The sequence below is a fragment of the Desmodus rotundus genome, chromosome 3 (assembly GCF_022682495.2).
Source record: "Desmodus rotundus isolate HL8 chromosome 3, HLdesRot8A.1, whole genome shotgun sequence".
In the NCBI taxonomy this organism is placed as follows: domain Eukaryota; kingdom Metazoa; phylum Chordata; class Mammalia; order Chiroptera; family Phyllostomidae; genus Desmodus; species Desmodus rotundus.
The window spans coordinates 75,419,018-75,446,823 of record NC_071389.1 but is presented as its reverse complement, the minus strand read 5'-3'; the positions used below and the strand labels follow the sequence as shown (position 1 = coordinate 75,446,823).

Below are 27,806 nucleotides of genomic sequence, written 5' to 3'. Positions count from 1 at the left end.
AAACAAAATTGAGAACCCAGAAATAAACCCACAGGCAAATAATTTTTGATAAAGGACCCCAAAAACATGAAATGGAGAAAAGAAAGCCTCACGCAAAAAAATAAAACTACACAGCTGTGTGTCACCATACATACAAATTAACTCAGAATGGATCAAAGACTTAAACATAACACCTGGAACAATAAAATACATAGAAGAAAACATAGGTACCAAACTTATGGACCTTGGTCTTGGAGAGGATTTTATGAATTGGACCTTGAAAACAAGGCAAGTAAAAGAAAAATTAATAGGAGCCCTGGCTGGTGTGGCTCAATGGATTGAGCACCAGCCTGCGAACCAAAGGGTCGCCGGTTCTATTCCCAGTCAGGGCACACGTCTGGCTTGAGGGCTAGGTCCCCGGTAGGCAACCACATTGTTGTTTCTCTCCCTCTCTTTCTCCCCCCCTTCCCCTCTGTCTAAAAATAAAATAAACAAAATCTTTAAAAAAAAGAAAAATTAATAAATGGGACTATATCAAACTAAAGTTTCTGCACAGCAAAAGAAACCATCAATAAAACAAAAAGTCAACCAACTGAATGGAAGATAATATTTGCAAACAACTCCAATAAGGGGTCAATACCCAAAATATATAAAGAACTCATACAACCAGACAACAACAAAATCTAAGGACTTGAACAGACACTTCTCTCAGGAAGACATGTAAATAGCCAACAGATACATGCAAAGATGCTCAACTTCACTAGCTATTAGGGAAACACAAATCAAAACCACAATGAGATACGACCTCACACCTATTAGAATGGCTATCATCCAGAAAACAAGTAATAACAAGTGTTGGAGAGGTTGTGGAGAAAAAGCAACCCCCATACACTGTTGGTAGGAATGTAAATTGGTACAGTCACTATGGAAAATAGTGTCAAGGTTTCTCAAAAAATTAAGAATAGAGTTACCACATGACCCGGCAATCCTTCCTCTAGGTACTGACCTGAAAAGTTTGAAAATAATTTTTTGTAAAGAGATATGTACCACTATGGTCACTGCAGCATTATTCACAGCAGCCAAGACATCAAAACAACCAAAGTGTCCTCTGATTGATGATTGGATAAAGAACATGTGGTACACACATGTGCATATACAATGGAATACTACTCAGTCATAAGTAAAGGTAAAATATTGCCATTTGCAACAACATGGATGAGTCTTGAAAATACCATGCTAAGCGAAATTAGTCAGATGGAAAAAGTCAAGAACCATATTTCACTCATGTGGAATATAAAACTGAAAGTAACAAATGAACAAACAAGATAGAAAAACAAACCAAAACTCATAGACACAGACAACAGAATGGTGGGTACCAGAGGGAAGGAGGGTGGGGGAGTAGAAAAGGATAAAGGGGGAGGGGTCAAATAGATGGAGATAGAAGAAGGCTTGACTTTGGGTGGTGAACACACAATGCAATATACAGAGGATGTATTACAGAATTGTATATTTGGAACCTATATAATTTTATTAACCAAAGTCACCCTAAGAAATTTAATAAAAATTTTTAAATGATACTAGGTTCATAAAGTAGCAACTTTATTTTGCTGTAATGTAATTTTCTTCTGTTCATGATTTTGAGGGATTAAACACCTTGATGTTTGGTGGTGTCTAGCCTCACTTGTAAATAAAATAAACAAAACATTAAAAGCAAATTTAATAAACAAGGTCAAATTGTTCAAATAAAACATACATTGACTTATAAATATTAAACTTAATGATCATGAACATAAATGGGCAACTAAGTAAAAAAGGATATAATCCTAAACAAAGTGATTTTGCAGATACTTAACATTTTGTGCAAACTCTTCCTTACTCCTTCCCCCGTCTCTGCCCCACAAAACCCACCAAGCAGAAAAGCAACTCTATAACCATGTGGTACAACAGGAAGTATTTACAACTGTACTACACTGGCACTCAGAAAAACTAAGGCTGGAGCCAACCTCTCCTACTGGCTGGTCTTGGTCAATTCATTCCTTAAGCTTCAATCTCCTTGGTCTTATGTAACAGGGTTAGAACGGTCTGAGCTGAGAAATGTCCAGCTCTGCAGTGTTCGTTTCACACACAGAAGGTGCTCAATAAACACGGAGGGAGGGAAGAAGGAAACAGAAAAAGGAGGAAAAATTTATTTGTTGTCCTTTACATATGCTGAATGTGGCTACACAGGAAGGCAAGAAACTTGTGCCAAATGTGACAAAGCATGAAAAGTGAAGGGTCCTAGAATGTTCTGGGCATTTGGCTGTCATCTGGGAGACCAGGAATGGGGTTTCTGAAGGCAAAGCTACTATGACCAAGGACATTTGCCTGTTCTCTCCCAGAGAGTACACCTAACAGCATAATTAGTACTCCACACATCTTTTTCCTCTATACTATCTCCTGCTAAAATCCAAAGGTTATGAGAAGGTAGCTAAACTAACAAGCAATTTCCCCCTCCTCTACTTGCAATAATAATTCTAAGACAAAAGCCTTGGACTTAAACTAAAGTCACACGGGTAAAGAAAAACACACCCATATCAACTCTGAAAATTATGAGACAAAGGCTCTTTTTTTTTTTTTCTTCTAAACTAAAGAGGCATAGAAAAGGTGTCCCCATGTTTCTCAAAACGCTACATTTTTTTAAAAAAGGGAACTAGAACACACTCTGTAACATTGCACAATATGCTGCTGTGGAAGAATTAAAAAGCATGCAGTTGGCCTACACTGAAATAAATGTTTCTCCGCTTAGGAGTCCAAATTTACTAAAAGTAACACCAAAAGGAAAATCCAAATATACAGTATAAGACAATTTATAAACAAGAATTTACCTGACCTTTCTAGAGCAGAGATTGCAAACCTTATTGGGCATCTATATCAAATGCTTTGCCAGCAATTCCAATTCAATCCACCCTAAAATTGAACCCATCAGCTTCTCCCTGCAACAAACCAGCTCTTTCTTCTTTAGTTCCTGCAGAATTTTCAGTCACTTTGAATCAAACTTCAGTCATGTTTTACTCCTTGTGCTATATTTTCTTCTCCTATATGCTGACAGCATCCAAGTCCTAGATACTTTATTTCTGCAACGTTTTGATAATTCTTCCCATGGCATCGCTCCAGTGCAGGCCCCTGTGACTGCTTCTCTGGTGCATTTTACTGAATACCATCTCCATCCTCCCCACTGACCAAATCAAACTCATTCTGTGCTCTGCTTTCAGATTAACCTTCTGAAAGGGAGCCTCAACTGCGCCACTGCTTTGTTCAAAATAGGCTTTTGAGAAATTGAAAGTATCAAGGACCAACCCTGGCATCATGTCTTTCACGGCTTGATAGCTCATACAATATTCCAATGAGGGACGTACCAGTCTGTGTATCCATTCCTTTACTGAAGAAAATCTTGGTTGCTTCCAGTTTGGAGCAATTATGAGTGAAGCTGCATAAACACAAATGTGCAGGCTTGTGTGTAGACAGACATCATTTGTGTAAATTCCTCGCAGCATGATTGCTTGGTCATATGATAATATGCTTAGCATTGTGAGAAACATCAAAACTATGTTGCAAAGTGGCTATGCCACTTTTCAATATCACCAGCAACAAACGAGAATTTGTGTACTTCACATCCTTGCCAGCTTTGGTAGTATCAGATTTTTGGATTTCAGTCCTTCTAATAGGTGTGGAGTAAACCTCATTGTTGTAATGTGCGACTCCCCAATGACATGTAATGTTGAATACTTTCATGTCTACATTGGCCATTTGTGTATCTTCTGTGGTAAGGTTGCTGTTTTTTCCCCATTTTTTATTTTGATAGTTCACCTTCTTACTGTTGAGTTTTGAGAGTTCTTTGTATGTTTGGGGTAACACTCCTTTATCAGATGTGTTTTACAAACATTTTCTCCAAGTCTGTGGCCTTCTTTTCATTCTCTTAACAATGCCTTTGTACAGCAAGCATTTTTAGTTTTAACAAAATGCCACTAATCAAGTTTAAGTTTATGGATCATGCTTTTGGTGTTGTATCTGAAAGTGATCACCAACCCTCAAATCTCCTAGATTTCTCCTATCTTCTAGAAGTTTATAGTTTTGTATTTTAAGTTTAGGTCTATGAGCCACTTTCAGTCAATTTTTGTGAAGGGTATAATGTCAGTATCTAGACTGATTTCTGTACATGTGGATGTCCAGTTGTTCTAGTACCAACTGTCCCTTTTGTACTTCATTTTAATATTCTCTGGTAACCTATCTTCTGTAGTTATTTAATTCTCTCTTTAGCTGGATTTATTCTGCTGCTAGACCCTAACACTAAGTTTTTTATTTTGGTTTGGGGCTTGTCAGGTTGAGAATTTCTACTGGGTTATTTTCCAAATCTGTTTTGTCACTTTTTACAATCCCCAGTCTCTCCAACAGTTTAAAATCTTATATTTTACCTTTTTGAATATAATAAGCACACTCCTATTAAAGTTCATGCTTAATAATTTAAACATCTGTGGGTCTATTTCTACTTAATACTGTCCCTGGTTTTTGTGCACGTTGCCTTATCTTGTCATTCACCTCTTCATCTTTGTGTGCTGAACACTGTATGTTTCAAACCATTTGTGGAGTCTATTAGAGACTTAGGGCTACGTTTGCTTCTGCCAAGTGCCTATGGGGACCTGCATTCTAGGATCACTTTGATCCAATTTTAATATTTGAGAGTTCCTCGATCACACAAAGATCTTGAACTACAGAGCAACACGTATAAGGACTGGTTTGCTTCTGTTCCACCTTTATACCCCACCCAAGGCTGGGTCTCAATCCACTTTGTCGGCCCAAAGTATGAGGAGTTTACCAAGCACTGCACTTCTGGCAGACCCTGAACTCCAACACATTTGTCCTGTAGGTCTGCTAGGCCCTGCAAGGCTGTCGTCAGAAACTCTGCTCTGCCTTTTAGCTGCTTTTATCTGAAAGGCATGCACCCGAACACCAAGTTAACCTCTCCAAGTGTCTACCTCCTCTTGGATCTTGGTCTGGTAATACCTCACTAAGGTGGTATTTCTCCAGTGCCTTCAAGTTTAGGTTTTCAATATCCTGCCAAGTCTTAGCTGTCCTCAGGTATGCGGAAGTCAGAACGGGATCCTGCATCGGATGAATTTCACAAATATTGTACTTCTTGTGGCCCTTAACCCAGTTGATTTTATATTATCTTGTGCAGACGCTCTCTAGCCCACCTCCCTTAGAATGCTAGGATCAGATCTGATTCACGCAGCACTTTTCTCCTGCCCAGAATAATTAGTTGATAAATTGAATCAACAGTCTTGTCTGATACTTTTGCTAATTATTCATGCCAAAATCTCATTGTTTTAAATCAATAAAATTTTGTTCTTATACAATCATCACTAAAAGTAACTTTCCCTCTTCTATTTGCTTTCAATATGTACAGCTTCTGCAAGAAAAGCCCTTATACAGTGTGGTATCTTTTTAAACAATTTAAAGCTATTGTGTCACTTATTTGATTTCAAAATGATTTTTATAATTTCCAGATGTTCTTTAAGGCATACACACATGCACACACACAAATGTATAAACATGACAACATTCATTTTATTTTGAAAATTTCATGACACTTCTTAGAAATCACTAAGCTATACACACTGGATAGAAAGGAACCAGAACATTTCTATGTATACAGAATTTGTGATCTTTTAAAAATTTGTTTTTGTGCCTCTTTTCATTTCAGTGTTTCTCCTTCACTAAGTAGCCACATATGGAATTGTTTAGGATTTCATTACCTTTTTCTGTGGGGAAAGAATTAAATATATCACAAAGTTGACAGTCTGTTCAGAAACTGACAGCAGGGAGAGAAGAGCTACTAAGGGGAATGCACATCTTTCTGAGTAATAGACACACTTTTTTGGATGCAAATTTGGGGGATTATATCCACATCAGTAATTCCTCAAAGAGAATTTCCTAATCTCCTTCCTCTCCCAAACTTGGCCAAGATGCCAGTGCTTATACCTCTGTCACAGCATATATTTCCTCTTTCTTAATGGGTCTTATAGTATTTGTTTGGTGTGTTTCTTCCTTGCTGGAGCCGAAACTCTTAGTGCCAAGGACAATTCCTATATTGCCTTCTATAAACATAAAGGATAGGACTTAGATTTTTAGTAGGTTTCCATACTCCAATTTTCCCTCATAACCCCAGAGTCAAGCAAGCCTAACCTATTCTGGATTCCTTACCCTCACCTTCGTACCTAAGATTCTGACCATATAAGGTGTGTGGGTGTAGCCTGTCTTGATCGCATCTTAGAAACAAAAGCTATAACCAGCATCATTGGTCAGGAGCTAGTTGAATTTCTTCTTCCTTATGGAACCAAGTGTCCCTTTGATACCCAATAAAATGCTCACTGGTAACAAAATCAGCCTTCAATTATTCAGGAGTTGGTCATTGGTATGCCCTGCTTCTCATATTCTTTTCCCCCACCTACTCTCTAACTTTTGGGCTTCTCACTGGTATACATGCCATCACAGGCTGGCCAGAGCAAGGGGGATGACTCCAATTAGTGGACTTAGTGATTGGCTAGAAATTCCAGTGGAGCACATAGAGTTGGTGGATAGTTGAAACTTTATGTAAGTTTGCAGAATTTCCTGGTATCAACCATTTTAAGGAGGACACAGAAAAGACAGTTGGTCCAATTAATAATCAGTTACACGCTATCACCCTAGATGTTACTATTTCATCCTTCCATTTTCATGAGCCTAATTTCATCATCAATAAAATAGGAACAGGAACCTTATAGTACCAGAGTATTAATACCAAGAATAAAATGTATGAAACTGGTTTGCAAATGTTGAGGAGCAGACTAATTTTATATCATTACCAACATTAATTGTTTGTTTACAGTTTAAGCTTTATATTAGAAAGCCAGTTTTTCTTCTCACAGGGAAAGGTGTTCCACATGCATAATTATAATGGATAAAATCCTGGATTTTTACACACTTAGCCAGTATGTATGTCAAATTTTGTAACAGTGCTTACCTTGGGAGGTTTCCTTAATGATAGAAACGAAAAATTTCAGTGGCAGAAGTAGAGAGGGTTGTCAACACAGCAGCCATATCAGAAGGTAGCAATGAAAGAGAAAAAACATAAGAGAAACTCAGCATCCTGGTAACGTGATCTAAAAGATACTGCAACCTCAAAAAAAAATCAACACCAAATTCAATTTACTGCTTGAAGTGATAAACTCTTACACTTGCTCAAAAATACAGCACAGGCATAATGAATTTCTTTCCTGGTTTAACGGAACAGATCCGGTCATTCAGGGCTATTTTTAATGATTCTAAAAGATGCCAACAGAAGAGCATCGAGATAAAGAAAGATGCTGCAATCATAGTGCCTGTGGTAAAATACTTTTAAATCAATATTCATACTTAAAATTTTAAAAAATTTGTATTAAAATGTATGTATAAGGAGGGACTCCAAAAATCCCAGAATTATCTTCTGGAGGGAGAGCTCCTTGTCATACAGGCTTCCCCCAGTAGGTGAGTGTTCTAGGAGCCCATCTGTATCAGTGTACCAGCTGGCATTGTTGTGAGAGGCTGTGTTCGGCTTCAGTGAATTTTTTTGAAGACTCTTTCAAAGCATTTGATCATTTCATGATAGGTGATTAATGAATGCACCTGCCCACATCATGCTGAGTGTTCAGCAGTTTTTGAGGCCCCCATGCTTCACCTACCCTATTCACCTGATCTCACCCCAAGTGACTTTTTTTTGTTTCCCCAGATGAAAAAAGTCCTTAAAGGGCAATGTTTTGCTGTGGAAGAGGTGAAACAAACAAACAAACAAAATGGCAAAAGCACTAAAAGGCATCAAAATCGACCAGTTCAAAAATTGTTTTGAGCAGTGGAAAAAAAAAGTCTCTATAGGTGTACTGCATCATATGGAGAGTACTTTGAAGGTGACTGGAGTTTAAACATGTAAGAATAAATACACAATTTTTTATAAATAAATTCTGGGTTTTTTGGGTCCCCCTAGTATATTTCTTCTCATATGCACTCCAATTTATAGGGGATTTTCCCATTTAAAAACCATATTTCAACTCTGAACAGAAATTTAAAAGCAAGTTACATCTTTCCCCATCAGCAACTACTCATACACTTTTAACAGTTTTGCATGTTCATACCTCAAAAATGACTAAAATTGCATCTGAAGAAAACTGTGAAAAGGAAATCATTTTGAAAGTAACAAACTGTTAGGCTGACTTGCTTTGTAAATGTTTTTTCCTCATGTACAAAATTAAGGTGCTGAACTATAAGTTTATAGTATGTGATCCTACGACAGTTCTTGGCCTTCCTGATATGGTCATTCTCAATGAACCTCCAATATCATCAATTCATAAACCATGAAGTTATTGTTAGATCATTAAGGGAAATAATCCCCATGGCTTTAAGCCTTCTTTACAGGGAAAGGAAATCATGAGGAAAGAAAATGGATTTTCCAGGGTGGAGGGCATGAAAATCCAAGGGTCCAGGCACAAATAGCATGTTGCCCTTTCTCCTTCACTGAGTCCAGCAGAGAGCTCTGAGACCCCCAATAAAACCCAGAACCCAGCAGCAAGGAAAGACTGTCAATGGATTCCACAGTCAGGTAGGCAATGCTAAACTTTTAAATCTAAGAAAAGAAAACCATGACATTTCTATAGTGATGAAATCGAAAAGTCATCTTCTTGAAATTCTATGAATTAGTGAACAGAAATAAGGCCTTATATCATTATTTTGGACAGTTAGGCATAATGAGAATGTGATTTTTCTCTTTAGGTTTTAGAGGGCAACTCTATCTAGAGAAAGTGGGATCTCTGGCTGCTTTCAAAGCAAGTCTCCACATTCTGTGTCTACCCTTTAAAACAAGATAAACGTTTATAGTTGTTATAATAAAAACGCACAAGTGTTTTTAATTCTAAGAAGCAGTGGATCTCTGCTCTGTGCCTAAAGTTTGAGGTTTCTGCCAAGAAAATTTCCTTAAGTGGAACACTGCTCTAGAAGGCATCTGTGCTGAGCAGGTATTACAATATTTAACTAAGCCTTCTCTAACTTTCTTATTTATTTTTAAAAAGCTACTTAAATCACTACTTTATTTAACAAAGGACAGGAAAGTCACTTGGTTTACAATAAGGCACTCATAAGAAAAAGCATGAACCACAGGAACTACTATAAAGGACACATGGACAAAATCAAGGGGGAGGGTGGAGGTGGGGGAGGGAGGGGAGTTTGGCTGGGGTGGGGTGGAGGGATGGGGAGAAAAGGCACACAACTGTAATTGAATAACAATAAAAAAAATTAAAATTAAAAAAAAAAGAAAAAGCATGAACCAAGCTCATAAAATACACCTGTCATATTTAGGATATGATGAACCAAGTAACCTAACGGGGCGGAACATGCTAACAGGAACTCCAGGGATCTCTCCAGAGTTCTCCTGTGCTTCCTTTATGCCACAATAAGCATCACCAGCATCAACGAACAAGTGCTGGTTTGTAGCCAGTAGTACAATAACCTCCTTAGCTGTCCAATAATAAAGTTATCCCTTCTTCATTGACATTCCAATGTGGTTTCCTTTATTCTTCTTAGGAAACCATTCCTACTTCAGCATTTTAAGCACTTAAAAAGTGTATCCCTCTTACTTGGAAAGATACGGGAATGCCAATATAATTCTACTATCCACTTTTGTTGTTCTGTTTGTTAAGAATAAATGTACACTGGGCAGCCTGGGAAGAAGGGAAGCCACTAACTTCATCTGCCACTACCCAATTACTAGTCATTTAGTTTAGAGCAAGGATCCTTACTATATAAGGCAAAGAAGTCCTCACAACACTACCTCCTTAATTGCTAAACCCTTATGAGTTAGGTTGCTTATGAGTTAGGTCACAAACATCCAAGTCTAATTCAGGACCACAGTTTAGTGTCCCAACCTCCGGAGGCTATATAGTATTCTTTGGTAGTTGTGAAGAAAAAACTTTCCAATATGAGTAATACTGATACTATAACCAAATATAGTATGTGATCTTTTGGAAAAAAAACTGTGATATTACAATGTAAAGATAAAAGTTTCATATACATATGAAAAAGGATGAATAGAAACATCTATCAGAAGCATAATCAATATTAAATATATATATTTAATTATGGCCTTTAGTTGATTATATCAATAAAATCTTATCAACGAAGAGTTCTGTCCTACTCTGTCAGGTCCAGCCTATTGCTGAGATACCTATATGACTCAATCACAGAAAGAGGTACTACCCCTGACTAAGCAAACATCCAGTGAACTACAAAAAACATCCCTTCAAACAGACTGAACTGACCTCCGACATGGGTGTGCGTGGCTGCTTTTTAGAAAACAAAGAATTCCACTGACTCTTGGCTAAAGGCCTGTGTACTCCTGACCACTCTCTTCTACCCACCTTCTCATTCATCCTCAAAAAAAGCCCTTGATTTTAATTATGCGAGACTCTATAAGTTATCAGGAGAAAGAGAGTGTGTGTATATTCTAAAGAAATACACTGAACACTATTTGACATTTCAGAATCTAGCAAGCTAATAATGTTTCTAGGTCCCAGGATTTGAAGAAAAAAATAGGAGATGCTGTTCTATACTAATAGTACAGTACATCTATTTTGCAAAAACTGAAGCTTCTTCCCTTCCCTCCCGGGACAAGGGAAGTCAATAATCTCCTCAAGTCACCCACACCGTGTGCATTCCCCCCCAACTCATGTGATTTACATGCTTTTCTCCCACTTTTGTCTCCCTGGTCCGCCTCATCAAATTTTCTCTAAGACCCAGCTCAAGGCTCAATTTTCTCAGTTCTTTACCAAGTGTTACAGGCCACTCTGACCTTCACCCCTCTGATACTCCAGTATTCCTGCCGTCAACAAAACAGCGTAGCACTCGCTGCCACACAAAGGCAGAAACTCGTCTGAATATCAGTAATTTTATCTGTACGGTATTTGAATCTAATGTGTCCTTAAGATTTAAATTCCATGAAAGCAGAGGCCATCCCACATGCTAATTTCACCATCTCTGCTCCCAATCTCACATATTCATGTAGGACTGAGAACATTAAAAGAACTGAGAAATGATTTTTTTACATTAGTGAGTTAAAAATAATCCAGGTGTGAGGATTTACTTCGATCACCACCTCAATCCCACAATACTGTGGCAAGACTGCTTGCAATTAACCGCAGTGAAGACCTAGAGATTGCTAAAAATTGTAGACTATTTCCAATGGCTTACTTAAAAATAATTATTTCTCTAAACCAGCATTTCATACAGATAAGTTCAATGGGATGTTAACAAGGGCCAAACCCGCAAAAGCTTCTGAAGTCCACTAAGTTCAGGAACACACGTTCAGTTTTGTGAGGCTAGAGAATGTGCACACATACAAATAAGACTGTAAAAGATAAGTTGAACCTATGTTGGGCAAGGTCTTAAAAAGAGAGTTGGTACTTAATTTAGTAGGTAGTACAGGCCTGGAAAGCTTAACAGGAGAGTGAAATAAAGAAAGCGGTATAAACAGTATATTACAGCAACCCTATATAGCTGGAGGTTTTTTCCCCACATTTCACACTGAAACATTTCTGGGTCAAGGAGTCTTCTGTCCATTAATTACAGCCTACTGAATAGAGTTAGCCATTCAGAATTTAGATGGCCAAAGATCTCAATGTGCACAGCCCTGATACCAGTCTATGTTTCCAGAGACATGAATGATCAGTGTGTTATTCTAAACACAAATTTCATTTCCATGTATTAACTCTTATTAATGATTGTTGGAAAATGCTGTAACCTATATCTGAAAGATACATAGCTAACTGACCCATAACTCCTGAACATTAGTCTATGGATATGACTTTTATTTAGCCCTTGATGATCACTTTCCGCTTGGTCACTAAATCCTGGGTCACTAAATGATTCAAGAGCTCTGTTAACCAGTAAGTATTTACTGAGTACCAATTCCCACACTGCACATTATAGGTGCTTTGAGGAATATTTTAGAGAAATGGGGCATAGCCTCTGACCTCAAGAAGCTTAATACCCTGTGAGAGACATAGGTGCACATGGGCATAGACAGTGATAAGTGTCACAGCACAGACAGCAACAGAGACCTATATTATGTCAACAAATATTTAACACCAACTGTGCGCTTTGTCAAGCTACAAATATAAATTAAACATGTTGCCTTTCAGACAACACAAAACTGAACTTGTACACACATACTACAATACAACGTGATATATACACCAGCAACCCCCAAAGAGGGCAAGATCAAGAGGGAAAGAGGGCGGGGATTTTCTCTCTAAGTAGAAACCTCCTAAGCAGAATCTAGAAGGTTGAATAGACACTAAGCTGAAAAGGCAAAGAAATGGCGTTCCAGGAGCAGGACCTGTGTGTGCCAAAAGCACTGATGTACATAGCCCGCTTAGGACCGGAGAGTCGTAGGACTGTTCTGTCACTGAGCTCCTAGAAGACAGACATGGTGGGACATAGGATGATACAGGGTTAGGGTTTTGTCAGGTAGGTGGGTATAAAATTCCAGCTTCAATCAGCATTAATTAACTGTAGTTTGAAGATGAGTTTATATACTTGCATACCAAGTTAACATATTGATATATTTAAAACATATAACAAGCACTTCTATGAATTATAATAAATAGAAGGAATTGTATATGCATTGAAAGCCTATGAAACCTATCACAAGAAGAATGTTAATGCCCAAAATATTAAATGCTTATGGGAAGCTACAGCAAAATTTTCTGAACATGTAAAGAAGCCAATTCATTCAAGGGAATTATTACCAATCAGAACAGACCTTTAACACCAACATATCTGATTTGCTTTGGAAGAGTATGTCTTCTAGACTCTACTAGGTTTAAAATATATGCTTAATGTCATTTTAAGATTGTTTTTCTCCTAATCCCCTATTTGCTGTAAGACTCTGATCTTGCCACCTGTGAACTGTGCTAACTGATGCCTTTCAAGAACACAGTCCCTGGCAAGAGGCTGCTATGGGTCAATGGGAAGACCCAACAGGGCATGGGCTGGGGAGAGAAAGAAGCAAAGTCAGGAGGAAGATGACAGACTAGGAGAAAAGAGCAAGGTAAGAATCTCATGGTCTAGATAAAGTTAAAAGGCAAAGATGCTGATTACAGTTGATGAGTGAGATGTGATATTTCAGAAGTGAAATGTTTCCGGGCAGTAAACTCTAACCTAGTCACAGCAGTATGTCTGTAAAATGTAATGAACAATCATTAATGACTAACACTGAATGGAGTTCTAACCATGTTCCAGGTATGCTTGTTAGTTCTACCTGATTTCATGGGTTTAAAACACTTGATGATCCTACAAGCCTCTCTTTACTATCATTTTCCAGGTGACAAATACTGAGATACGAGGTACAGAGATTGTATGACTCGCTTAAAGTCACGGAGTTAATTGGCAGCAGCATCATGATTCAAGCCCCGGCAGTCTGGCTGTAGCGTCCCCTCACTCAGAACAGCTACAGCGTATTGCCTCTCGAGTCTACAAGAGTTTAGTGAAAGCTTTTTGAGCCAGGGCTAGGATGCTGGACAGCAATCCACGTGGATGCCCAATGACGTGGGTCATCCGTGTCCACATGGGTCATCCATGTGGTTAATGGCATCAACGAGTCCTCTCTGTGGCAAGGTCCTTCATGAATGTATAAGAGAATCTCAAAGGAGGAATGTTTTTTACATGAAAGAAAGGGATGTGGTAGCAATGTGGTTAGCGGAAGGCTGCAAACTCCCATGGAAATTGATCACCACTGGAGAGAACTCTGAATAAAGCCACAAACTATGCATGTAGTGTTTTGGAAGTAAATCTTAGGCATGAAACAGCTAAAACAAAGGCGGAGAGTAGAAGATAAGTTCATGAAGCAGCAGGCAAACAGAGGTAACCGAAAACGTAAAGGCAGAAATAATAGGCAGCAACCACAGTGCAGACAGCACTCTGTGCCGCACTGAGAATAGTTCTTTGATTCGTTCTAGAAGCAATTGCTGTGGAAGGCTGGTGCAGTGAGAATAACATGGCCAGACCTGTTTGAGGGAGGATGTGATTGAGGCCCTACCACCAACAGAGTGAGCAGTGAGAGATGTACTATGACCCTCTACTTGCCCCCCCTCCCCACAGCCAAGTAGTGGTGCCAACTTTCATGGTGTGTAAGTTGGCACCACTGCAAAGGCAAGTGAAACAGTAGCAAGGAAAGGAGAAAACAAAAAGATGATTTGAAGGCAGAATCTATAAGACTTGTTGGCTAATGAGCCACCCACCTGGCCTCCCCACTACATTGGTAAGGACGGAAACACAGCTGTAGGGTTACGGGATGACTTTATATGGCACTTCTGTCACAGGCACTGAGATGAGATAAATGAAGGGGAAAACAGCTTCAATTATCTTAATATCTAATGTGTTGCTGAGTTTAAATTTTTTAATCCTGAATGCATTTATAATAAAACACTAACAGTCCCAAAATTCATTTAAAGAAAACTGCTTCTTTTTTAAAAAGTTATTCTACTTAACCTGCTCTTATTTTCAATAAAAGTCAAAAGAAAAACTATATTACTTTTGTACTTGTGGAAAGATTTGTGGTTTGATTTTTGGTATATCTGGACTACATCCTTCTGGCATAACTAAATTTGGCTATAATTTCTGTAACAGGTAATTGGATTTGGAGCCAAACAACTCGAGCTCTGCCACCATTTAACTCTGTTGATCTTGGGCAATTTTATTTAACCCCTCTGAACTTCAGTTTCTCTGTCTCTGAAACTGGAGTAGAAGGGCACTCCTTCAGGACACTTGAAGGAGTGCACGTGATGGCAAGGGTAGCACCACACACAGTAGCACAGAGTGACTGCTCGATAAACGTCAGATGCTGTTGTTGTTACAACAAATAGCCCTCCGGGATAATACATGCAAAATGTCAACGCAGCTCAACTGAATCTAACGCAGGAGAAAGTTACTTGGAGTTAAAGAGTGAGAGCACTTTTTTGGCAATAGAGAAAATTTATTTTCACAAAGACAAAGGAAACGTAGTGTTCAAAATACAGTCTTCAAACGAGGACAGCAGATGCTGACAACTGTGGGAGCACACTAATGGATACATGGATGATCATTATACTCTTAGGAAAAGTTTAAGATGTTCAAAATGTTTTCAATGTTCAGAAATTGCTTTCAGAGGAAGAAAATACTGCAACACAAAACTGAATGCACAATGTTCTGAGTCTTGACTGTCCTTGCTGGGCAGATAAGAATGACTGGGAGGGTCGGCAGCAGCTAGGACCACCTGGCAGCACTCGAGACCGGGCCTGAAAGGTGCCATTCAATTTGCCTCAGCAACGGCATACCTTAAAGGGGTGTATAATATTAAAATTTTGAGGGAAAAATGCTCACTGTGTTGTCAATGACACAGTAGTTTCAGGTGATGAGAGCACTTCCAAAACAAGGGTTCTTTCCCTTACCAGAAAAAGAAACTTTTTAAGACATGTACAATAAAGAAAGGGAAAGAACAGAGAAAAAACTTGGAAATAACTTCTAAACACATATAAAGTTGGACACTTTTAATAACTAAACTATGATGCTAATGTTTTTAGCAAAGAGGTAAGAGCAGGTGCATAACTGCAAACACCTTAGCAAACTTCACAGGGATGATCACATGTGACATCTGGTTCCATGTACCGCTACAGGGATATAATAAAATTCCTCTGACAGCCACAAAGTGGCCACAGGAATGATTTAAATTATAAAAATGGACTTTATTCAAAAGGGCCTAATACTTAAATTTTTGCCATTTCTTTTCTCAGTCTGTAAAGCAGTCAATCACTAGTTGAAGGACTCAGAAGCACTGTTTTAGTACCTGAAATGCCAGCAATGAAAGGTCAGGGGTCACCACGAGAAACAGAACCTGAGGGAGCGAACAGTTTTGGTTCCTTTTCCCAAAGTGACACCTAGAATTTTGAACTGAGTACCAAAGACCAGATTCACATTATCAATGTAAGATGTGCCCAAAAGACCAGGACACACACTGGCAGTTGACAGTTTCACTGATGAAGTGCACTGGAATGACTAGTGAGACAAGGTGATTTTTTTTAAAAAGCTATTCTGTTAGTCTTTGTCCAAAACAGTTTTTCCAATAAAGGTATATCAACTTTATAATAGAAGCAATAAACTTTTGAAATAAAGTGAATAAAACCAGCAAAGTCCTACAATTCCCACTGGAGGTTTCAACAGTTCAAGTATTATATATTAATTTTACCTTAAAACTCTAATGAACCCAAAAATCTTTTGGGTTTGCAAGAGTTTGTAAATACAATGCAATACAATTTCAGTTTTTCAAATCATCACTTTCTTTCTGCACAGTTGCACAATATGTGTGCTGCTCAGCAAGACTCAGGGTTAATGATTTGGGCCTCACCACCCCCACTGACTAGGCAGAAGACGCACGGTGGTGCCTCTTCATGTGGACAGACCACCGCGCTCAGGCTGCAAGTCAAGTGGCCTGAAAATAATTAAAGGAACTCTTGTTAAAGGTCCTAATCAACCAATCTGTGAGCTACCAATCTCTCCTAATATCAGGTTCATCTCCACTATGACACTAATAACTGTAAATACACTTCTAATAAAACTCTGCTTGGCTAAAAATATTTTTAATTAAAAAATATTGAATGTCATTCAGGTTGAGCCTAAAACCTAAATACCCAAACCTTGAAGGAAGGGAGAGGGACTCGAGGCTGAACCAATCACCAATCACCAATCACCAATGGCCAGTGATTTAATCAATTGTGCCTCCACAGTGAAGCCTTCATAAAAATCCTCATAGATGGGTTCAGAGAGCTTCCAGGTTGCTGAACAGGTGGAGGTGCTGGGAGGGCAGAGCACCCCGAGGGCATCGAAGCCCATTTCTCCTGCCTTACCATATCCATCTCTTCCACCTGGGTGTTCCTAAGCTGTCTGTTGTTTTTTTTTAATAATAAACTGATAATCTAGTAGATAAGCTGTTTTTCTGAGTTCTGTGAGTTGTGGTAGCAAATTATCAAATGTGAGGAGGGGCTCACGGTAACCTTCCATTTATAGCCAGTAGTCCAGAAGACCAGGTGACAACCTGAGACTTGTGACTGGCATCTGAAGTGGGGTGGGCGGACAGTCTTGTGGGACTGAGTCCTTAACCCGTGGGACCTGATGCCAACTCCAGGTAAACAGTGTCAGAATGGAACTGGATTATAGGATGTGAACACCGGGTGGGTGCTGCAGAGACTGGAGAGTGGTCTGTGTGAGAAAACCACTGCACACTGGATGGCCAGAAATACTGAGAGTGGAGAAACAGAGTCAGAGTCTTTTCCCCTTTATGGTGGTTAGAACCTGGACAAAATCTGGAAACATGCCCAGGCCCCATGCTCCTCACAGTGCAGTCTGAGGGCTGCTGGCATAAGACCATAAACTGTTAGTGGCCTCAGAGGAGATAAGAATCTCTCCACGGTACAACCACTCTGGCCTTCCTTTCAAGGTAAAATACCACCAAGCCACCCTCCTCCACATTTACAAAAGTATCCATCCCTGGGATGGACTGAAATCGAAAAGGAGAAAGGAATGGTCCTAAAAGTTTGGTTTTTTTATTCAATATATTTTATTGATTATGCTATTACAGTTGTCCCATTTTCCCCCATTTATTACCCTCCACCTTGCACACCCCCTCCTACCTGCATTCCCCCCCTTTAGTTCATGTCCATGGGTCGTACATGTAAGTTCTTTGGCTTCTACATTTCCTGTACTATTTTTAATCCCCCCTTCCCTATATATTTTCTGCCTACCATTTATGCTACTTATTCTCTGTACCTTTTCCCCTCTTTCTCCCTCCCACTCCCCCACTGATAACCCTCCATGTGATCTCCATTTCTGTGATTCTCTTCCTGTTCTAGTTGTTTGCTTAGTTTGTTTTTGTTTTAGGTTCAGTTGTTAATAACTGTGATTTTGTTGTCATTTTACTGTTCATATTTTTTATCTTCTTTTTCTTAGGTAACTCCCTTTAACATTTCATATAACAAGGGCTTGGTGATGATGAACTCCTTTAACTTGACCTTACCTGGGAAGCACTTTATCTGCCCTTCCATTCTAAATGATAGCTTTGCTGGATAGAGTAATCTTGGATGTAGGTCCTTGCCTTTCATGACTTTGAATACTTCTTTCCAGCCCCTTCTTACCTGCAAGGTTTCTTTTGAGAAATCAGCTGACAGTCTTATGGGCACTCCTTTGTAGGTAATTCTCTGCTTTTCTCTTACTGCTTTTAAGATTCTCTCCTTATCTTTAATCTCAGCTAATGTAATTATGATGTGCTTTGGTGTGTCCCTCCTTGGGTCCAATTTCTTTAATATTGCTTGTAAGAAGCCAATGAGAAGTTTCAAAGGAAATTTTAATTTCTATGTAATCAACTGCTTAATAAAGACTATATAATAAAATGCAAAACGAGGTGAATATATGAGTATATCCACAATAACTATTAATCCAACATAATGATGTCCATATAGTCTATATATGTATTTCCAAAATGAAAATGGGTACACAAAGCAAATGGAAAGTTTTATAAGTTCTATGACATTATTTTATTCAATCACTATCTATCAATAACAGCTCTCCTGACCATTTTTTGAACATTGTCAAGGAAAGTAACACCTGAATAGTTCGTCCTGGCTAACAACACACAGCCATCTACAGCTGTGGGCCTTGGGCCTGCGGAAAGCCCATGGGCACGGTCCTCTCTGCGGCGAGGTCTCCAGGCCACTGCACAGAGCTCCTGCTCCTAATCACGATGGCTGCAATTCCCAGTGCGCGAGCCCGGCAAGAACTACACCAGGTTAATCAAAACAAAACTGAGCAGAGAGAGAAAGCAGGGCTCTTATGCAATTTTCTTGCTGTGTCTTCAAAGGTATCATGCAGTAAAGCTTTTGAAAAAAATGTAACACAAAGCACCAATTCTTGACTTAAAGTCAAGAATTAAGATAAAGAATTAAGCACCTCTGGGGGGCCATTCTTAGGCTACTTCTCAGTCTACCTGCTACTACTAGATGACCAATTAATATGCAGTTTGGAAGGACCATGTATTTAAACATCGATTGTGTTCTTATTTCCAAGATTAATTTTCCATTTAAATGAGTTTGTATCTTGGTAACATATACTTATGACAACATGATTATGACTGCATAAACAGCATTTAAACTTTCTACATTAGGGGGTCAGACAAAAGCAGGGATATTGGCTGAATAATCCTAGTAGACATATACTTGGGCCTTCTATGAGAGCCAGTCCAGCAGGGTGGTTAGAAGCAAAGATGCAAAATAAGCTGTTCATCTGGGGACCTACTCTTGCCTCTACCACTTTCTACTGATGTGACCTTGGATGTGGTGTTCAAGCTCTCAGTACCTTGGTTTCCTCACCTGTCAGAGTTGTTGTGAGGGTTAAACAAATATATGTAAAGCCTTTAAAAGTATCACGGTAACCCAGGTGATTAAAATATCTCCCACTTCCAGCCATTTATTTTACCTACGATCTCTTTCTTTCCATTTGCCATAGAAACAGGTGGCAGTGCTGATGCCAGATGCTTATGAACTCTGAGAGCCTGCCAGACCCACCACCTTGAGAACTGCAGAACCAGACACCCGGACTCTGCAGCCCACACACACTGTAAGATCCCTGTGTAGAATCATTGAACTTCAAAGTCGCATTGAGTCAAACCATGAAGGCAGGAAGATTACAATTCCAATCAATCCCATTTCTAATATGAAAAAGATTTTAGGAAGCATGCTAACTAGGCAGGATGGCATTTCTCATCCCCATCCCCAAAACAGACATGGGAGCTACATGTGAGCCCCTGCTGATAATGTGTTTGTGATGAGACCCGCACCAGTGGTGAACATTCATGGCTGTATTATCCTCTGTATGAAGAAGCATGAGGCGAAAAACCTGCATCATGGACAGCAAACCAGGAACAGTTTGATTCTAGAGCCCACATATATCTAAAAGCCTTGGCGGAATCCACGGGTCAATTTTAAATTCACAGCACTGAAAAGAAATGAGCTTTCAAGCCAAGAAAAGACATGGGGGAAACATCAATGCATATTACTAATTGGAAGAAGCTGATCTGAAAAGGCTACTATACTGTATGATTTCAACTGTATGATATTCTGGAAAAGGCAAACTATGGAGAAAGTAAAAAAATTAGTGATGGCCAGGTGTTGCTGGCAAGTGGGGATGGGGGCAGGGCAGGTGAATAGATGGCACAGACGATGTTTAGGGCAGTGAAAACACTCTGTATGATACAACGATGGATAGATGTCATGATACATTTGCCCAAACCCACAGGTGTACACCACCACAAGTGAACCCTACCTAACGTAAACTATGGATTTGATGATGATGTGTCATTGCCGGTTCAACTGTAACAAGGTGCTACCCCAGAGCAGGATGCTGATAATGGGGGAAACCATGCATGGAGACACGGGGTATATGAGAAATCTCTACCTTCCACTCAGTTTTGCTGTGAACCTAAAATGGCTCTTAAAAACCAGTTTTGATTTAAAAAAGAAATTTTTTACCTAAGCAAAAAACAAAAACAAAAACAAAAACCTGTCTAATCATACTGCACGTGTAATCCCCCTACAACGCCTATCACCATCCCAGAGCAGAACTGACTACAGGTAAGTCTGAGACTGATTCATGAAGGCTGAGGACTGCTAAAACAGGTCACATTGACGCTACAAACTCCCTGAGGACAGCTGCCATGTCTGGACCATTTTTATTACTCCAAACCACTTAACAGCATTTTCTTTGCATGTACTATTCACATGGTTTAAAAAGTATACAAACAAATATTTTCCTTAACATGCAAACTTACAACATGACCCAATGAAAACCATTATTGTCAGATTCTTGAGAATTAAGTATTCTCCTCAAAATTTATAGGAAACTCATTATTTGTGGAAGATATTTAGAGATTCAAAACAAGAAGAAAGTCCAAGGAAACTGACAGGTAAAGAAATGTCTTTAGTCTAAAGGAGAGTCCGAGGTAAGAGCAAGAGGCAAGTTTAGCAGGTTCTTATGATATGCACTCTCCAACTTATGACAGTTTGACTTAAGATTTTTTTTAACTTTATGATGGTGCAAAAGTGATACACATTCAGAAGAATCCATTCTTTGAATTTTGAATTGGAATCTTTTCCTGGTCTAGTGATATGTGGTACAATACGGTCCTGTGATGCTAGACAGCAGTCATGAGCCCTGCTCCTCGTCAGTCACACGACCACGAGGGTCAACAACTGATACTCCACAACATACTGTGTTGCCAGTGTTTTCTGAATACTGTGTTTTGTGTTTTCACATCTGCAACATGCACATTGGTGTCTTATGGTTCTGGTGACAAGAAGAGAAAGACAATGACTCTTGAGATGAAACTCAAGATAACTGCCCAACTCTACATTAATGTAAGGGATCTGATCATGTTTAAGGTAGGCTAGGCTAAACTATAATGTTTGGCAGGGTTAGATGTATTAAGTGCATTTCAACTTATGATATTCTCAACTTACAGTGGGTTTATTGGGATATAACCCCATTATAAATTGAGGAGTATCTGTATAACTGAGAATTATCAATAAAAGAGTACCACTGCCTTAGCAACTTAGTTTTCTCCTTCAAAAGGCATCAAGAAAAAGGGAAAAATCAGTTCACTAAACTAAACTCAACTGGAACAAGTTATTATAAAACCACCTTGCTAATTCAATATTGGAATGAGCCAGATCAACCTCAAATAGAAAAACAAAATGTTCCATGGCTGGACACTGTACCTGTCACCTCATGGAGCTGCTACTGGGCTCAGTAATGCCATCTCTGAGGCCACTAGAGATGGATTCCAGAACACTATACTCATGTATTCTACTCTATGGGAAGGAGAGAACCAGTATTACTGAGCATATTCTGTATATTACACACAGTCTGGATAACATATATTATTCAATCAGTTGTCACTACTAGGTGAGGTGGGATTTATTAGCCCCCTTTCTCAGATGAGTGAACTGCCCACCAGCCTAAGTAAATGGAAGAGCTAGGATTAAGACTTGAGTTCAGATCCAAGATGGCAGAGGAGTAAGTAGAAACTACACTAATCACAGGACCAATCTGAATTACAACTAAATTGCAGAGAAATCATCCTGAATAACCAACTGAACACTAGCTGGAGAGAAGCCTTACAACCAAGGATAGAGAGAAGAAATCACTTCACCACAACAAGACTGGTAGGGAGTGGCATGGAAGGGCTGATTGAGCTCCCATGGATGGCAGCAGAAGTTCTGGATGGATATTTTAGGGTCCAGGGGTTTCCCCCTGAGAAGTATGGGGTCGAAACTCCAAGCTGGGCTCCCCAGCCTACAGCACCAGAGCTGGAAAGGAACCCAGGTAACATCCAGCTGTGAAAAGGAGCAGGGTTTCTGTCTGTCAGGGGAGATGGATAGAGACTCAGAGGCCTCAGAAAGGGCCAACACATAAAATTTCATTTGTAGCCATTTACCCTGGGCTCCGGCAGAGAGAGGGCAGAGTGAACTAGAGACGCTTGAGGAGAGTCTGGGGTGGGTGGCTCTGGGGAAGGAACAGCGCTAGGATCCCTGTGCTGGGTCATCCCCCATACTGCAGAAGCCATCTTTCTCAGGAAGAGCACTCCTCTCCAAGTGGCGTGAGGGGAAGCAATAGCCTACCTAAAGGAATTGCTCTGCCCCACCCTGTGGTGCATAAGCCAGGCTGCTGATAACAGCTTGAGACTACATCACTGATCACTTTAAAAACTCATGTGGAAAATACAAAGAAGCAGCAAAAATGGGAAGACAAAGAAACAGACCCCAAATGAAAGAACAAGAGAATTCTCCAGAAAAAGAACTAGATAAAATGGAGGCAAGCAATTTATCAGACACAGTTTAGAGTAATGATTATATAAGGACAGTCAACAGCATGAAAAAAGATATAGAAGGCATTAAAAAAGGACCAGTCAGAAATAAAGAACGCAGTATCTAAAATAATACACTGGAAGGAATAAAGAGTAGGTTAGATGAAACAGAGGACCGAATCAATAATTTGGGAGACAAGGTATGAAAAAACAATGAGATAGAGCAGCAAAAAGAAAAAAGAATTTTAAAAAAGGAGGAGAGCTTACGAAACATTTTGGACACCATGAAGCATAACAACACATGCATGATGGGAATACCAGAAGGAGAAGAGAGCGAGCAAGGGATCAAGAACTTATTTGAAGAAATAATGACAGAAAACTTCCCTAATCTGGTGAAGGAAAAAGATACATAAGTCCAAGAAGCACAGATAGTCCCAAACAAGATGGACCAAAATAGGAGTATACCAAGACACATCATAATTAAAATGGCAAAGCTTAAAGACACAAGAGAGAACCTACAAGGGAGCTCTAATTAGACTGTCATCTGATTACTCAACAGAAACATTTCAGGCCAGAAGGGAGTGGAATAAAATATTCAAGGTGATGAAAAGCAAGGACATACAACCAAGGCTACTTCACCCAGCAAGGCTATCATTTAAAATGAAGGAGAAATAAGAAGCTTCCCAGACAAGAAAATGCTAAAGGAGTTTGTTAATACCAGACCAGTAATGGAACACAGGTTAAAGGTCTTTCATTATGAAGAAGAAGAAGAAAAAGAGAAGGAAAAAAAATCAAAGAAAATAGTCTAACAATAAAATGTCACTAAATACGTATCTATCAGTAATCACCTTAAATGTAAATGGCTTCAATGTTCCAACCAAAAGACACGGGGTAGCTGAATGGATAAGAAAACAAGACCCATATATATGATGCCTCCAAGAGACCCATCTCAGATAAAAGGTACACACAGACTAAAAGTAAAGGGATGGAAAAAGATATTTCATGGAAATGGAAAGGAAAAACAAGCTAGGGTAGCAGTACTTATATCCCACAAAAAAGACTTTAAAACCAAGGCTATAGAAAGAGACAAAGGAGGACACTAAGTAATGATAAAGGGAACAATCTAACAAGAGGATATAACCCTAGTAAACATTTACACACCCAACATAGGAGCACCTAAATATAAAAGGCAAATCTTGATAGACATAAAGGGAACAATAGACATAAATACAGTCATAGTCAGGAATTTTAACAATCCATTGACTTCAATGGATAGATCTTCCAGACAAAAAGTCAACAAGGAGACAGCAGCCTTACATGATACATTACATACATCAAAAAAGGTTTAACTGATATCTTCAGAGCACTTCATTTCAAAGCAAGAGAATGTACATACTTTTCAAGTGCACATGCAATGTTTTCTAGGATAGACCACATGCTTGGCCACAAAACAAGTCTCAATAAATTTAAGAAGACTAAAATCATATCAAGCATCTTCTCTGACCACAATGCTATGAAACTAGAAATCAATCACAAGAAGAACACCGAAAAACACACAAAGATATGAAAGCTAAATAACATGTTATTAAACAATGAATGGGTCAAAAATGAGATCAAGGAAGAAATCGAAAGATATCTAGAAACAAATGAAAATAAGGACACAACAATTCAAAATCTGTGGGACACTGGGAAAGCAACCCTAAGAGGGAAAACATAGCATTAAAGGCCTATCTCAAAAAAACAAGAAAAAGCTCAAATAAACAATCTAACTCCACACTTAAAGGAACCTGAAAAAGAACAACAAAGACTGAAGTGAGTAGAAGGAAAAAAATAATAAAGATCAGAGCAGAAATAAATGAAATAGGGTCTAAAATAATGATGTAAAAGGTCAATGAATCCAACAGATGGTTCTTTGAAAAGATAAACAAGATTGACAAACCTTTAACCAGACTCATCAAGAAAAAAAGAGAAAGAACCCAAATAAATAAAATCAGAAATGAAAAAGGAGAAATAACAACTGACACCAAAGAAATACAAAGGATTGTAAGAATATATTATGAACAACTGTATGCCAACAAACTGGACAACCTGGATGAAATGGGTAAATTCCTAGAAATATTCACTCTTCCAACAATGAACAAGGAACAGTCAGAGAATCTGAATAAACAGATTATACCTAATGAAATTGAAGCAGCAATTTCATTAACTCCCGACAAACAAAAGTCCTGGACTGGAGGGCTTCACAGGTAAATTTTACCAAACATTCCGAGAAGAACTAACCCCTCTCCTTCTCAAACTATTTCATAAAATGCAAGAGGAGGGAAGGCTCCCAAACTCATTTTACGAGGCCAACATTATCCTAATCCCAAAACCTAATAAAGACACTACAAGGAAAGAAAATTATAGACCAATATTCCTTATGAAAATAGATGCCAAAATCCTCAACAAAATATTAACCAACCAAATACAGCAATGCATCAAAAAGATCATACACCATGATCAAGTGGGATTTATTCCGGGAATGCAATGTTGGTATAACACTCACAAATCAGTAAATGTGATACACCACAATAACAAAATGAGGGATAAAAAACCACATGCTCAGTGCTGGCTGGTGTGGCTCAATGGATTGAGTGCTGGCCTGCAAACCAAAGGGTTGCCAGTTCAATTCCCAGTTAGGGCACATGCCTAGGTTGTGGGCCAGGTCCCCAGCTGGGGCACGTGAGAGGCAATCACACACTGATGTTTCTCTCACTCTCTTCCTCCCTTCCCCTCTGTGTAAAAATAAATTAATTTAAAAAAACATGATCATATCAATAGATACAGAAAAAGCATTTGATAAAATCCAGCACCTGTTTACGATAATAGCAAAGTGGGCTTAGAGGGAACATACCTAAACGTAATAAAGGCCATATATGACAAACCCACTGCCACCATCATACTCAATGGGCAAACACTACAAGTGTTTCCCCTTAAGGTTGGGAACAACACAGGGATGTCTGCTTTCACCTCGCTCATTCAACATGGTACTGGAAGTCCTATCCACAGCAATCAGACAAGAAGAAGAAATAAAAGGCATCAAATTGAGTAGGAAGAAGTAAAACTGTCATTACTTGCAGATGACATGACACTGTATATAGAGGACCCCAAATATTCCACCAAAAAAACTATTAGAACTGAAAAATGAATTCAGCAAACTAGCAGGATACAAAATTAATATCCCAAAATCAGTAGCACTTTTATACGCCAATAATGACCTAAACAGAAAGGGAAATTAAGAAAACAATCCCATTCACAACTGCTACAAAAATAATAAAATACTTAGGAATAAACTTAACCAAGGATGTAAAAGATCTGTACTCAGAAAATTATAAGACACTGAAGAAAGAAATTAAAGAAGATACAAATAAGTGGAAGCACATACCAAGTTCATGGATAGGAAGAATTAACATCATTAAAATGTCCATGCCACCCAAAGCAATCTATAGATTCAACACAATTCCTATATGGAACCACAAAAGGCCACACACAGCAGTATTTTATCGGATATAACTCCCCAAGCAAAGGAAACAAAAGAAAAAATAAACAAATGAGACTATATCAAACTAAAAAGTTTTCATGCAGCAAAGGAAATCATCAACAAAATAAAAAGACAACCCTCAAAACGGGAAAATATATTTGCCAATACATCTGATAATAGTTAATATCAAAAATATATAAAGAACTTACAAAACTGAACACCGAAAAAACCAAACAACCCATTAAAAAATGAGAAAAGGACCTGAATATACATTTCTCCAAAGAGGACATAGAGATGGCCAATAGATATAGGAAAAGATACTCAACATCACTAATCATCAGAGAAATGCAAATTAAAACCACAATGAGATACCATCTCACACCTGTCAGAGTGACTATCATCAATAAATCAACAAACAAGTGCTGGAGAGGATGTGGGGAAAGGGAAAAATTTTGCACTGTTGGTGGGAAGGCAGATTGGTGCAGCAACTGTGGAAAGCAGTATGGAGATACCTCAAAAAGTTAAAAATTAATCTGCCTTTTAACCCAGCAATCCCACTTCCAGGAATATATCTGAAGGAACCCAAAACACTAACTTGAAAGAACATAAGCACCCCTATGTTCATAGCAGTGTTATTTGTAATTGCAAGATATAGAAGCAGCCCAAGTGTCCATCAGTAGGTGAGTGGATAAAATAGCTACGGGGCATTTACACAAGGGAATACTACACGATCATAAAAAAGAGAAAGTTTTACCATTTGCAACAGTATGGATGGACCTAGAGAAAATTATGCTAAGTGAAATAAGCTAGTCAGAGAAAGACAAATACCATATGCTTTCACTTATATGTGGAATCTAATGAACAAACTGAACTAACAAGGAAAATGTGAACAGACTCAGAGATGGAGAGCAAAATAACAGCTAGTAGGGATGGCTTAGGGGGTAAAGGGATTGAGCAAAAAGGAAAAGGACTCATGGACATGGACAACAGTGGAGTGATTGCTGGGGGAAGGGGAGTATAAGGGACTAAATAATAATGGAAAAAAATACAATTAACAATTAAATTAAAAAAAGAAAACCAAGTTCAGGGTCTTTTTAGTATATTCCTTTAACCCCACATCTAACCTTGCAAACAGACTGGTCTTTCGAAAGCAAATTTCCTATGATTCTCCTGGTTTAGCATCCTGCAAGGCCTTCCTATTATGCTTGGAATAAATACCAAAATTCTTCATGTCATCTTGGGATATGGCCTGTGGTCACCTTTCCCACATTTCACCTCTTCCTCTCTACCCACTGTGAATTCATAAAACTCATTCCTGCCTCAAAG

At 38.8% G+C, this 27,806-nt stretch overlaps 1 protein-coding gene across 1 annotated transcript in view; it reads right to left on the bottom strand.

Moving 5' to 3' along the window:
- The window catches only part of KIF13A (kinesin family member 13A), a 203,432-nt gene that overhangs the window by 108,283 nt on the left and 67,343 nt on the right, over positions 1–27,806 (bottom strand). Inside the window, exon 3 of the mRNA XM_053920223.1 lies at positions 7,019–7,031. Coding sequence (XP_053776198.1) covers positions 7,019–7,031 — 13 coding nt within the window. The remainder of the gene's footprint in view (positions 1–7,018; positions 7,032–27,806) is intronic.